The sequence below is a fragment of the Rhinatrema bivittatum genome, chromosome 5 (assembly GCF_901001135.1).
Source record: "Rhinatrema bivittatum chromosome 5, aRhiBiv1.1, whole genome shotgun sequence".
Taxonomy (NCBI): domain Eukaryota; kingdom Metazoa; phylum Chordata; class Amphibia; order Gymnophiona; family Rhinatrematidae; genus Rhinatrema; species Rhinatrema bivittatum.
This window is the reverse complement of record NC_042619.1, coordinates 217,749,237-217,764,515: the sequence shown is the minus strand read 5'-3', so window position 1 is coordinate 217,764,515 and position 15,279 is coordinate 217,749,237. Positions and strand designations below refer to the sequence as shown.

General features: G+C 46.0%; 1 protein-coding gene across 1 annotated transcript in view; it reads left to right on the top strand.

The window, feature by feature from the left end:
• Positions 1–12,697, top strand: part of TSPAN7 (tetraspanin 7) — a 171,777-nt gene extending 159,080 nt beyond the window's left edge. The window contains exons 7-8 of the mRNA XM_029603191.1: positions 10,202–10,275; positions 11,290–12,697. Coding sequence (XP_029459051.1) covers positions 10,202–10,270 — 69 coding nt within the window. The 3' untranslated portion in view covers positions 10,271–10,275; positions 11,290–12,697. The remainder of the gene's footprint in view (positions 1–10,201; positions 10,276–11,289) is intronic.
• Positions 12,698–15,279: the final 2,582 nt, after the last annotated feature.

Genomic DNA, 15,279 nt, shown 5'->3' with positions numbered 1-15,279 from the left:
GGTAAGATTCTTTGCTCACAATTCATGAATCCCATTAAAAAAAACAAAAAACAGCACTCAGAGACCCATGTGCTGATCATAGGCAGAAGGTACGTTCTATTCTCGCCCCATTCCTCACAATGTTAAGGACTTGGGATTCCCACTGACCCAGAGACACCATTCCCTCAAAGCTGGGTGACATGTGAGGGTGCACAAATCTTGAACCCTGCACACACAGCAAAGCAGAATGTGCACAAGTTATCCCCTCTCCTGCTGTCACTGGCCCATTGGCTGCCTGCCCACATAGACATCTCGTGACTCGCCTGACCCTTAAGCAAAATGCAACAGAGTCCCAGCACGTCAACGCGGAGCCTATCCCATGCTTGAGGACAGCAGGGCCTAGAACAGTGATGGTGAACTCCAGTTCCTGAGAGCCACATACAGGCCAGGTTTTCAGGATATCTACAATGAATATGCATGAGATTTGCATGCACTGTCTCCACTGTATGCAAACTTCTCATGCATATTCATTGTAGATATCCTGAAAACCTGGCCTGTATGTGGCTCTCAGGAACTGGAGTTCGCCATCACTGGCCAAGAAGAAAAGGCTCAGAAGAGATTGGGGGTGGGGGGGGGCCTGTGTGAAGCCCCCCTCCCCAATCCACAACAATAACAGGATAGCTCAAAATCAAAAAATCCCAGGTATGGGGAGATTTTAAATCCTTATTTCATTATCAAATGTTTGTCTGTTTTGAAATATTGGTGGGTTGAGAAATTTCTAAACATTCTCATTAGTATGATTTTTACTACTATATTTTCTATTTCTTGATTGTTTAGTGCTCTATTATTCTGTCTTTGGTAAGAGTCTGTTCTGTATCTGTGTCCAAGGTCAAGGTGATTGGATGGTGATTGCTGTTTAAGTATTCTATTCTTGTTTGGGGAAACTTTGGAGTTTTTAATTCTTGGATATTCTGTTCATTAGTTACGAAATGTTTGTTCTGTCATGATTTTAATCCTTGATTTTTTTTTTTTTTTTGTTTGATTATGAATGGTAACATTTCTGATTTCCATTGCTGCACTGTATACAGTCTGGCTTTTTGCATTTTCCAGTTCATTTTTGTCTGTGCATTTCTATTTTTATTTTGTGCCCGCTTGGTTCTGTGTAGGAATCTATACCAGGTTTTAGGGACTTATTTGTCACTGAAAATTATTTCACTGTACAACAAAATAAGACAGTGTCAGATCTGAAAGGACCTTAATTTTTGACAGGCTGTGTGCGCAAACATTTTCCATGCATTTGAGAAGGTAAACTTGTTTTTCATTGAAACAGTTAAATAGAACTTTTGAAATCCAATTTCACTATTGTTGCTCAGGCACATTTGCCTCATAATGCACAAATTTGAACTTGGTGTATAAAGTTGTGTGCAAAAACTCTTGTGCACGTACCTTGCCAGAAATGAGAACATTACCCAAATAGATCATACAGGGCTCTGCATCTGCTTACTGAATTGAACCACTGTGCAGTTTTTTCCCCCCTTTTCAGAGAGGAATGCGAGTGGTTCTAGTAGAAGACCATCTGGGGGATGAAGGAAAGGAATATGGAGAAGTGTGGGGTGTCTTGTGTGTTTTTTTTTTTTTAAAGAAATTCTCCTCTGTACTCAGCATTACTGCTGAACATAATACCTGGCACTCTTAGCTGCACTGACGGCCAGATGTGACCTCTGTCATTGAGCAGAGCTTACTCTGATTAATGTGCAGCGGATGAACCATCTGTGATTTCCAAGGGCAGCATGAGATCGAAGCACGCCCCCGCAGATATCCAGCAAAGCACGCCTGGAAAGCAGCATTGTGCTCTTCAGGGTCAGTGCTTTGCTGGGACAGTGCACCCCCAGGGTGAACCTCTGCTGTTGTCAACATCTCTTATCCATGGTGCAGCCAGCTTCACAATCTGTGTTGGAACAGCATTGATGTATGCAGGTTTTTTGGGTGGTAGCATGCTTGTTGGCTCATCTCAGGTCTGCAGGAATTAGTGTGAATTTGTTCTGTTTGAAACGTTTTTAATGTCTAATCAGGGCAGATTGCAGAAATGAACATGCAAAGATTTGTTGTCTCCTCTTAAGTTTCGCAGTGCAAATTGGTAGCACTTTATAAACCCTCTTAAAACCTCATCCCTTGTTCAGGGATGTTTTCTTTATTGCTTTACCCAATATAACTTTGAATGCCAGAGACAGATGACTTAAAACAGCAGATTCATAGGCCAACCCAGCGGTTCACTCTGCACTATGTGACAATCTCTGCGTCAATTTCTGGGGTTTGGCTGTGTCTAGAGGGGCTGTGGAGGGATGAGTCAGAGTTCCCATGCAAAGGTGACATCCAATGGCTGTATTTAGGGCCCAGGATCAGTTGGGAGAAGATATAAAATGGAGGAGCACCAGAATCACAGATAGGGTTTTGCCTGCAGTGAGATTCTGAGCTTAGTCACCCCACCCCCTTGTCTGTCTGTCCACCCAAGTAAATCTATCAACAGATCACGAGTACAGAGAAAATCGGCAAATCTTTCCATGGACTCACCTCTTGAAATGGTTCAAATTCCACTTCTTGACCCAAGGGGTTATTGTATTAAATGCTTGCTGTGACTGAGCTAAATATCTACTGAATGGGGTTTCTTTGGTTTTATAGCTGAGAATTACCTTACACAAAATTTGTTTGTGTATTTCTTTGCTGTACTCTATAAATATTTTTAATGCTAGCAATGTGTTTGAATATTTAACAAGCTTATATTCTGCAAATTCCCATGATATGATCAATGTGGATTACATAAGACACTTGTAATGTAAACATTAAATAATAAAAACATAAATGGCAGACTGGTCAAGGGGGAAAAAAAGGGGAGCATATCACAGGAACTACCAGACAGCTGCAAGTCTGATCCAATATTAGCATAATGAATTAGCAGCAAAGCTTTTTACCTGCTTTCTTAATGCTAAATCTGCCTCACCACAAAAATTTTCCAACAGCGTTTTCCATAAGGTTCAAACTGCACCCACAAATGCTTTTTAACAGTGTATGAGGCTTTTGATTAAAAAAAAAAGCTATGCATGACTTAGTCCAGCTGCCCTCGTAGTGTGACACGTAATGGGGATTTTTCTGCTGACTCTTCACCTTCATTTCGGTATTCAGCTGCTGAACAGCATGCCTGAAGCCGCTTAACAGCTCCATACTGCTGTTCAGCATTTTAAGCGTGCGTCCCCTTTAACAGAAGTCTTACTGCCCACATGCTAAGCGCGTGCTCTCCCACAGGCTGCATAGCAAAGAGCAGCAAGCATCCAGTATCCATTTAACACAGTTAACTTTTGAAGCATAGCCATCAAATTCCTGAAAAGATCAAGGCATCTGGGTTTTGGCTCTGCTGCTTCATTCAGGGTCTCATTCATAAGTCTCCTTTTTTAGCCATTTTATATTTTTATAGTAACAAGTCATTGGCTTACTTGGTGAAATATGGAATTTAGACTGTGGCCATGTCATGATTTTTTTTTTTTCCTGCAGACAAGCAATTTCTGCTTGAGAATAGGCTGAACATATGGGCTCTTTATCCTCTGCATTGCTAGCCAAGTTCCATCATGAGATGCTAATCCAGCTGTCTTTTTTTGTTTTTAACTCCCAGCCTAGTTCAGCTTGGACTATATGGTCTTGTAGAATGTATTAGTCCAGGAGTTGGCACTCATATAAAATCCAGATTGATCGCACTAGTGCGATCTGATATTGGATTCAACATACCCCCCTAGTGAGTTTCATTCCTGTCAAGCTATGCACAAAATCAACCCATTTGGACACATTACCCTGAAGGAGAAATAATGTTCTCACTGAACAAGCAGGATGGTAGTCCTCACATATGGGTAACATCACAGGATGGAGCCCAATCACAGAACACTTTTGTCAAAGTTTCTAGAACTTTGACTGGCCCCTACTGGGCATGTCCAGCATGGCACCAACCCTGCAGCCAGCAGGGGTCTCTCTTCAGTCTTTTTTTCTGCGCAGCAGTAGCCACGCGGTTAAGGAGCTCTGCAAGGATTCCTGACAGGAATTTTCCTCACGGAATTATTTATTTATAACTTTTATATACTGACATTCAATTGAATATCACATCGGTTCATACAACTGGGGAGCAAAAAACTAGAAGGGTGAAAAGAAGGATGAAGTTACAATTAACAGGGAATCGTAAGGAATGGGGTGAGATTGAGGAATGGTCGGAGACCAAGTGAGCATAATAGCAAGGAAGGAGACAGCAAAATTAAACAACTTTGTTAAGATAGCAACTATATAACATATAATAAAGTTAAATTGCCCCACAGGGGTCCCTCCGTTAACTTTTTTTTCAGTCCGTGGTACTCTGGTAAGTTTTCACCCGTTTTTCAGTTAATTACTGTCTAGTTTAGCCCTCGCAGCCTACTGGCCGTCGACCGTACCACGGCTCGATTTTTTTTCTATGGCCAAAGTGTCGGGATTCCGTCTATGTCCGGACTGTACTCGTACCATGTCCATTACAGACCCTCAAAGTCTGTGTAATGTGTCTTGGACAAGAGCACAATGTCTTGACCTGCACCAAATGTGCCCTAATGACACCAAAAGGTCGCAAGGCCAGAATAGCGAAGATGGGACTTCTCTTCCATGCTCAAACCCCGACTCCATCCATTGCATCGACGTCATCTGAACCGGCACTGTCAACGTCTCGTCAGCATCGACCGGTGACCGCCCGGCGTCAATCACTTCCCGGCCTTCGACACCCTCTTCTCCCCCTCAGGACCGAGGGGATCATAAGGAGAAACATCGCCATTGGCACCAAAAGTCTCGGGCCATCGAGGCATCGAAACCATTGACTTCGCCATCGTCCGAGCCGCCGCCGCCGAAGAAACCCCGTCCAGAAAAGGCACGACCGGGTCACTGAGGCAATCTTCACCCGACGGGCCGTCAGGAGCCGTGACGCCGCCTCTAACCGTGGTCCCTCCGGCTATGCCTCTGCATCCTTCTGTTCCGGAGCCGGGGCTGCTTGCTCCAGGTCTCAGAGAAGAACTGGACCAGATGGTTCAGGAGGGCATCGACTCCAGTTCTCCCGGCACAGATATCTGTGCTGATAATGGAACCGAGCACCAACCCGATTCCAGCAGCATTGGCACCGCTGCTATCAAGGATGAAAGTGCTTATTGCTGCTTTTCCACCGGTAGACCCCGGGTCACCGATGGCTCTGGTGCCCTTCCTGCTGACTTTATCATTCGGAGGAGAAACACCGTTCAGCATCCCTCTATCGGGAGTTCTGCCTCAGCCATCGAGATCGATACCTCCATTGGCGTCATCGAGCCATCCATCGATGCCTGCGCCAGGGCCTTCATTGCTTTCATCGGTGCCTCCGGTTATTCCTCCGATGCCTTTGGAGCCTAAACCGGGACCTTCAGGTATCCAACTCCCCATCTCTCTCTACAGTTTCTAGAGCGACAGGTGCTGATCCTTATGATACCTGGACTGATGATTCTTCACCAGACACTGATGACTTGCCTTCACCACCTTCACCCACTGAAAGTAGAAAGCGTTCTTCTCCAAAGGACCTTTCTTTCATAAATTTTGTGAAGGACATGTCTGAATTGGTCCCTTTCCAGTTACTGACAGAACAGGACGACAAACATCAAATGATGGAGTTGCTTCAATTCCTGGACGTGCCCAAGGAAATCACCTCCATCCCCATCCATCAAGTTTGGGATTTGGAGGATGGAGAACTGAGAGCATCCTGGCTCCATTGCACCAGTCCACAGGAAAACTGACTCTACATATTTGGTGCAGCCTGCTCCAGGCTTTCAAAAGCCTCAGTTGGATCACCAGTCTGTGGTGGTTGAATCTGCACAAAAGAAAGCAAAAAGGTCAAACTCATACTTCCTTTCACCCTGGCAAGGAACAGAAGTTTTTGGATACCATTGGTCACTGAGTCTTTCAAGAATCAATGCTGATCCTCCGAATTGCTGCTTACCAACTATATATGACCCAATATAATAGGGTCATTTTTAAGCAACTACAAGACTTGACAACCTACATGCCTCAGTCACTTCCAGAAAACTTCCACACCCTACTTAATAAGGGTTTGGAGGCAGGCAAACATGAGATTAGATCATGTTACAATATATTTGACACTGTAACCAGAGTGTCTGCAGCTGCTATTTCAGCAAGACGATGGGCTTGGCTCAAGTCTTCAGACCTTCGTCCAGAAGTGCAAGAGCGGTTGTCTGACCTCTCCTGCATAGGAGACAATCTCTTTGGTGAGCAGATTCAAGACAGTGGCTGAACTAAAGGACCATCATGAGACTTTCAGACAGCTCTCCCTGATTCCTTTGGATTATCCTTCTAAACAGCCTTTCCAGAAGGACTCTAAAAAGTCTTTTTATAGACCAAAGAAGTCCTAACTGCCAGCAGCGAGATGCCGGTCTGCGAGACCATTCCTCAGATCAGTCTCGTCAAACCCGAAAGCAAAAGCCACAGACAGCCCCCCAACCGGGCCCTGCTTCTGGTTTTTGACTCTCGCATAGAGAGCAGCAGCCAGATTCCATTACCAAATGTCCCAGTGGCAGTCCGCTTGTGCCATTTCAACAACATATAGCAATCAATCACCTCTGACTACTGGGTCCTAGCAATAATTGCTCAAGGCTATCATCTCAACTTTCTCTCCATTCCTCTGGATTCCCCACCTCTGACGTGGAAAACATCCGACCATTCATTGCTCCTGGAGCAGGAGGCCTCCCTCCTAGTCCAGTCCAGAGCAATAGAACCAGTACCATTGCCTCAGTAAGGCCTCTGGTTCTATTCCCGGTACTTTCTAATCCCCAAAAGATCGGGAGGCGTCATCCAATTTTGGATCTACGAGCCCTCAACAAGTACCTTCAGAGAGAAGTTCAAGATGGTAACCTTAGGCTCCCTGCTTCCTCTTCTTCAAAGAGGGGACTGGCTCTGCTCTCTTGACCTCCAGGACGCATACACTCATATTGCGATAACTCCATCTCATTGCAAATTCCTGAGGCTTCTTGTAGGCCCCAAGCACTATCAATAGAGTGCTTCCATTCGGCCTAGCATCTGCACCACGAGTCTTTACAAAATGCCTAGTCTTGGTGGCCACCTTCCTCAGGACTCAAGGTGTTCACGTCTACCCCTATCTGGACGACTGGTTAATCGGGACTCCAACTCAGCAATCTGCTCTGTCATCCCTACATCTCACTTTAAACACTCTTTCACTAGGATTTCTTGTCAACTACGACAAATCCTCCTTAGTCCCATCTCAAACTTTGTCGTTCATTGGGGCAGACTTGGACACCTTACAGGCAAAGGCTTTCCTGCCTCGTCAACAAGCCCTCACTCTCGTGTCTCTGGCGTATCAGCTGCAGTCTTAATGTTCGACTGCTCATCGTTTTCTCATCCTCCTAGGACACATGGCATCCTCAGTTCAGGTCACACCAATGGCCCACCTGGCCATGAGTCCCTTCAGCCCCTGTCGACCATTGTCCACGTCACAGACTCACTGTCTGTCTCTCCCTTGGTGGACGAATCCCAACAATCTTCTACAGGGTTTGCCCTTTCAGGCGCCAAACCCTCAAATAACTCTAACCACCGATGCTTCCAACTTCGGGTGGGGAGCCCATGTGGCCGATCTCCAGACACAAGGTTCCTGGTCTCCAGAGGAAGCCAAACACCAAATTTCCTGGAGTTAAGAGCAATTCGATAAGCTCTCACAGTATTTTAGGATCGCCTGTCCAATCATGTCATCCTGATCCAGACGGACAACCAGATGGCCATGTGGTACATCAACAAGCAGGGAGGGACAGGATCCTACCTTCTGTGTCAGGAAGCTGCACAGATATGGGCGGAGGCCCTCTCCCACTCAATGTACCTCAGGGCCACCTACTTGCTGGGACTGGGCAACGTGTTGGCAGACAAGTTGTGCAGTTGGAAGTTGCGACTCAAGTGGTCTCTAAACCCCTCAGTAGTGAACTCTATCTTCCAAAAATGGGGTTATCCTCAGACTTCTTTGAGTCACCCCAGAATCGCAAAGTAGGCAATTTCTGCTCTCACTCGCAGCCAACATTATCCACCAAGAGATGCGTTCTCCCTTTCATTGGTCAACCGCTCTCCCATACACATTCCCTCCACTTCCACTTCTTTCGAGACTCTCGTAAAGTTACATTAGGACAAGGGAACCATGATCCTGATAGCGCCCCACTGGCCCTGCCAAGTGTGGTTTTCAATTCTTCAGGATATTACCATTCGCAAGCACATTCCTCTGGGAACAGACCCGCTTCTAATCACTCAAAACGACGGGTGCCTTCGCCACCCCAATCTTCAGGCCCTGTCCCTGACAGCATGGATGTTGAAAAGTTAATCCTTCAGCCACTTAACCTTTCTGATCCAGTCTCCCGTGTCTTGATTGCTTCACGGAAGCCTTCCACGAGAAAATCGTATTCCTACAAATGGAACAGGTTCACATCATGGTGCTCTTCTCAGGCCATTGATCCGTTTACCTGTCCAATCCCGAAGTTTATAGACTACCTCTGGCACTTGTCAGTCAGGTCTTAAAACTTCCTCCATTAGAATGCATGTCAGTGCGGTAGGGACATCCCCCGATACCTTTATGGAAGGTGGCTATCTCAGTACAACCCCTTGTCACACAATTTCTGGAAGGCTTGCTTCACCTCAAGCCTCCACTGCATCCTCCAGCCCTTTCTTGGGACCTCAACCTGGTTTTGGGTAGGCTCATGAAACCACCATTTGAGCCTCTCCACTCCTGTGAACTTCGCTTTCTCACATGGAAAGTGATTTTCCTTTTGGCAATCACTTCCGCTTGCAGAGTTAGTGAATTACAGGCCCTAGTTACCTATCCGCCTTACACTAAACTGCTGCAGGACCGGGCTGTACTTCGCACTCACCCTAAATTCTTACCTAAGGTAGTATCAGAGTTTCATCTCAACCAATCCATTATACTACCTACCTTCTTTCCCAGGCCCCATTCCAATCTAGGAGAACAGGCTCTGCATACCCTTGACTGCAAACGGGCTCTAGCGTTCTACCTAGACCGTACAGCTGCCCACAGGAAGAGCACTCAGTTATTTGTCTTTCCATCCTAACAAATTGGGGCAGACTCTCTCCTCCTGGCTAGCGGACTGCATATCCTTTTGCTATCAGCAAGCGGGCATTCCACTCCAAGACACTGTTAAAGCACACTCTGTGAGGGCCATGGCGACTTCAGTAGCGCACCTATAATCAGTGCTGCTTCCTGACATTTGCAGGGCTGCCACTTGGAGTTCTCTCCATACTTTTACAGCCCACAATTGCTTAGACAAAGCCGGAAGACAAGATTCCATCTTCGGACAGTCTGTCTTGTGTAACCTATTTACGATGTGACGTACAAATACCCTTCCACCTGCCCGGTGGGGTTCAGGATGCCCTCTACCAAATTCCACCCCAGTTGTTGTGCCTGTTGCATGCCTTTGGATACATTTGGTGCATGTTTGGACATCCTCATCTCGGTACTCACCCATATGTGAGGACTACCATCCTGCTTGTCCTGTGAGAAAGCAAATGTTGCTTACCTGTAACAGGTGTTCTCACAGGACAGCAGGATGTTAGCCACCCCACGGTGTTGGGTTCGTTTTATCTTATTTTTTGGCACTACCTGTAGCTTTTAAATAAGACTGAAGAGGGACCCCTGCTGGCTGCAGGGTTGATGCCATGCTGGGCATGCCCAGAAGGGGCCAAAGTTCTAGAACCTTTGACAAAAGTGTTCCCATGATTGGGCTCCATCCTGTGATGTCACCCATATGTGAGGACTAACATCCTGCTGTCCTGTGAGAACACCTGTTGCAGATAAGCATTTGCTTTATCAGGCTTCCTTTTTAGTGTTTGCAGTGTTCTTCTCAGATGCCATGCAGTATCTGCTGTGAACAGCTTGCAGACTTACTAATGGTGGTCTGTGTCCCTGGCATGGAGTGTTACACTTTCTCTAAGCCACTGGCCCTGGGGCACATTGCTCAAAGGTATCATCAGAGGGGGTAGTTCTGACCAAATGCAGCGTGAAATTCTGTCCATTACTGTGCACTCTCAAGATAGTGTCCAGCCCTGGGCTCTAGGATGTGATCCATCCTGTTCAGCATGGCTGCTGCTTATTCCAACTCATCTCTGCTTGTGTCTTGGACAGCTGATCGGAATGCTGCTGGCGTGCTGCCTCTCCCGGTTCATCACTGCCAATCAGTACGAGATGGTGTAAACCAGGTGAGTCGTCACCTCTGCTCATGGTGCTTGGGTAGCCAGGAGAGGACTGTTGGCCTTGGCGACTGTGACCTTGCTTTCAATCTCAGTAGTGCAGAGTCTGTGGGGAGATGGGAGGCGAGAAGACTTGGTATGGGGGAGAGGGTTTGTGGTTGGAGTGGATGGCCCTGGAGACTAGAGTTGGAAGCCCTGCTTCTGTCATTGGCAGTTGTCATGGCCTTGCCTCTGGCATCAGCTTAGATGTAAGCTCTTCAGGGAAGCGGTGAGTATTTTGTTGTACGGTGCCCTGATTTAGAGGGCTACGGAAGTAAAAAGCTTCTTGGGTGCCCCCTGACAGCAGCAGGTCACATCAGCCACACCAGTCACTCTCAAGGCAGGTAACCCAAACCAAGCCTGTGCTCAGGTCAGGCAGCAGTGTGTAGCCCACCGGTATGGATCTTGGTGCCCTTGTATGCCAGTGTCCTGCCATAGTTTGCTATCACTTCTTCTTCTAGTGAAAGAAGGATCCTGCTCGTATTTTCTTGCCCTCTGGATGTGAAGTTTTTCAGAACGATTTCTGGACTCTGCTGGGGATGAACATAAATTGTTACCGTTGTGTACACTCTCTAAAGCCAGTTTCACGTACACAAATGATGCCGGGGCAGTACAAATCATACACTTTTTTTTTTTTCTGTTCCCTATAATGCCATGGGTTCCTATCCTTAAGATCCCAGAAGCTGAACAAGGTTTGACTGGGCCAGTACTTGGACGAGCGAGCTGGGTGCTGAGCTGGTGGGCATTTCATTGGGGCAGGGGGGGGGGGTGTCCAGGGCTGCCAGAATGTGAAATGGAGAATGCTCATGCTTGTGTCGCTGCCACTGATATAGTAATCCCCCAGCGTTGAGCACAGGGAGGTTTAAGCTGTGGAGGGGAGGAGGGTGGATTTGAGTTGCACTGTGAATACCAGGTCATACTGCAGGGGCCGGTGCTGATTTTTTGTGTTCATTTCTTCCTCCCCACCCCACCAAACCTCTGCAGGGATGTGAAACGCAGAACCTGTTTGTGATCCGGGAGCTGCAAGAACCTAGGAGTCGTCTCCGAGAATGTTTGAGCACATGTACCACGTCCACACCACTCCATTTTCCAGACTCTGCCATTTGTAGCGTGACCCTTTTTCCCTGACACGGAGTCCGTGGCTGCGTGCTCTCCGTGTGATGGCACCGTGTATGTTCTTGGTCAGACTAGAGTGTGCATTGTAACAAAGAACCCCTCCTCCCGCCCTCAGTCCTCCATTAACAGCATTGCCCCAACTGTGCATGCAGTGACAGGCTGGCGCTGTTGGCCTTTCACAGAGGGTAATAAATGTTGCGCACCTTTATAGAAACCAGTATATGAAAACAATATAACTGTTCTATATTTTATTACAAGTCCCTTTTTTTTTTCCTCCCCACTCCTTTTTCTAACAACTTTACAGAGGTGTTTGCTCTCCTGACCCCCAGCTGCCTGAAAAACAAATTCCATGACATCCCACCAAGATACTTGAAAACTGAATGTGTGGAAAAAAAAAAATCTTGTTGTTTATCCCTAGTGTCGGACCCCAGCTTGGAACCTTATTCTGTGTTGTGTACGCCTTGGTGCTGCTTCTAGATGCTCCTCCTCTTTAACACTCTCCCGTGCATTTTTTTTTAATGTCCCTTTCTATAACTAACCTGTCGTAGCTTTGCTGTAAAAAGGATGTAACTTATCGCTACCCTTGTTCCATTAGAACACCCATCTACGCTGCAACTTTCTAGACTGCTTTTCCCCTTAAACATTTTGATTTGAGGGTCACCTCCTACAGTCAAACATGATGGGACAAAGTGGCGTGTGATGCTGGTGAGGGGACACTAACTCATGCATTTACCTTTATCTCCCCTCCCCCACCACCACCCCACTGTGGTCTTCGTGAGTGTGCCGTCCGCTAGTGAGGCGGCAGGGAACGAGGCAGGAAGTGAGGTTGTGCTGGCTGGAGGGATGATGTTAAGCACAATCCTCTCTGGAGAGTCCCCAGTGTGTCTGTAGCAGATGGACACTAGTACAATCTCCCCCCCCACACACACACACCCACCTTCCACGTAGGGCTGTGCTTTCATCTTGGCTATGCCCTTATACTGTCAGTGCTTGCCTTTTTTTATTTATTCTCTTGCATTAAAGTGTCAGCAGCCAAATAGTACAGTCTGTGTGAAAACGGGTCAAGAAAATATTTCCTTGGGGGGGTGGGGAGGAACGAGTTGCACAGAAAGCAGAGGAGATGTAGGGAGAAGGGGAGCAAAGATTAAATACTTTTTAAAAAGATGAAATGCATTTTTGTAAGAAACAAAGCCTCCATCTAGCATGCTGACAAGAATGCTTTGGTATTGTGAGCATTTGTGATATTCGTATTAATAAACAGAAACCGTGAAAGACACTTTGGCAGTTTCATTCTCTTTTCTTCGGGTCCCACGCATGCATTTCCCGAAGGTAGGAGTGGAGGGGCCCCCTTCTCCAGAAAGTCCCCTGCACAAGAGTTAAAATTGCAGTGACCCTGCTTAACACTACATAGATGCACTGTTTTTTGCTCTGAGGGTTTACTAAGATCTCCATCCTCTGGGATGTATCCTGTGGACAGAAAAGAGATCCTGAATACAGCCTCTTATTACAGAGCATTTGGACCCTGCTGAAATAAGTATTGCCCCATGTAGTGAAAGTAATGGAGAAAGTGGTTGGAACACAGTTCAGTGATTGCATAGGGAAAGCTAATGCGTTGCATCTGAAGAGTCAAAATTCAGAAGAGAACATAGCACTTCAGGCAGTTTTGGTAGCATTCACAAATGAGGCGAGGTGCACTCATGCTCTCAATTCACATGCCTGCTGCTTTTGACATGGATCGTGCTCTGCTGTTATCACAACTGGAGGATTTAGAAATAGAAGGGAAAGTGTGGACTTGATCTGAATCTCTTAACCAAATGTTCTCTGAATTATGTGGGAGCAGGAGTTATCAGACCAGTGAATGTGGAGTTCCTCAGGGGATCTATTCCATTTAATATATATCCTGCCCCATTGGCTACACTGATCCAAGATCTGGGTTACACTTGCTATCCGTGCGCAGATAGGATGTCGGGTCTCAGCATACATTAACTCAGATTCTATTTCAGAGATACCAGGTTTAATCCTAATTGGCTGAAGGTAGGTAAACTTAAAGTGAATCCTCAGAAATGCAAAGCCATTTGGTTTAGTAGATGGGAGTTTAAAAATAGTTTGGCTCCACAAGCGCCCAGGACTAATATCTGTTTATCTGAGGTGACAATTTTGGGTGTAAAATTGGAGAGCAGTGTCTAGCCAGATGGCCAATTTAATGAAATCCACTCTTTTTTTGCGAGTCATTCGGAAACCTTTTTTGGGAAAGCCTGATGTTGCTACATTTAATGCACAGGCTTGTTTTTATCACATAGATTATAGCAATGCTCTGTAGGTTAAATGTACTTAAATGTCTTCAAAATAGGGCAGCTAGGGCACATCTGAGTTTGAACCTGTGACCCTTTTGCTACAGGAGTTACATTGGTTGTCAGTGACAAAGCAGAATCACTTTTAAGATTTTTTGCTGGCCTATAGAGCAATTATATAGAAGCTCACATTTATATTAGGTTAATCTTGTACTCTTAGAATTGCTGAGGTTGGCTGCTGCTTATGTCAAGATGATAAACCTCCCTTTATTATGCAATGACTTATAGTTAGAAGCCAGAACAGAATGACGTTTAGGGAGCCAGTGAAGATCTAGTTTTTACTCAGGTCTTTAGCTAATGATGCAAACTTGGTTTTAGAGTTGGGGTATCTAGAAGTAGGTTTTTGCTTTCAAACAAATTTGAAAACTTTGGCTGTATGCGTTTTTCATTTTACTGTACTTTGTGTATTGTACACTGTCATTGGTGTCTACTTTTTTTGTTTTATTTTATTGGCTGTTTCTTTTTTACTTTGGAATGCAGAGTTCCTTTCTTTTTTTGAGGTATGACCTGAATTTTGTCATTGATAGTTTTTTATATTATACATTTTTTAAAATGGAAAACAGTATTTCATAAAATATTTCGTCCTACCAGCAAAGTCAGACCAACGATTAGGCACTGCTGGAGAGGGGAGAGCCGGCCCACTCCCTCTTTTTGCATGGATAGATATGGTTTTCTGCCTCAGGGCTTAGCTATGTCGGGTGCCTTTGTGTATTGGAGCTAGAAAAGTGGGACTCTGCCCTGCTAAGCACAAAACTGCCTGGAAAGGGAAACCTTATCAATGCTGGCAGATGGTTTAAGGAAAGGGGGTGGAGGGGGGAAACAATGCAGCAACCCAAATCCTGAGTATGATAGGAGCAGTCCCATGTTATGAATGGGAGTCTGCCATTGAACTTCTAGCACCTTCAGGGTAACTCCCTCTGCCCCCTGTTCAACCTGCATATGCAGAGATGGCAGGAATGCAGCCACTTCCTGTTTGACAGCTGTGGATGAATATAGATATGTCGGTGGGAGGGCTGCCAAACTGCTCCAGTCATGTCTTTATTCCGTTCACATATGGAAATAGACTTCTGCTTTCCCTAATGAGAATTTAAGCAGAAGTCAATCTCCCTCCATGCAGGCCTAGCTTCTGGCTCGGCCCTTAGAGTACCTGACAGCGTGAGATTGCTGTTTTAGGCTGCAGCATTGGGAGCCTCCGTCCAGGGCTGCTGATCGCTTGCTGCAATTGTTCACGTGGATCTTTGTTCCTCATGCATGAATATGTATCTGAAAAGTAGCTAAGGTGGCATGCTATGAAAAAAAATAAGCTTCTCCCCCCCGAGGGAAGGGAAAGATTGCATTTTGCTGCTTGAAATAACGTAGAACTCTCCCCTCCAGTGTTTAAAGGTTAAATGTTTCCTCCTATTCCTGAAACGAGAGAGGAGCAGAGCTTGGGCCAGGAAGCGCAGGCACATGCCTGTCTTGTCTTTCGTGAGAGGTGGCGGTGGTGGCTATGACTCTGATGCTGCTG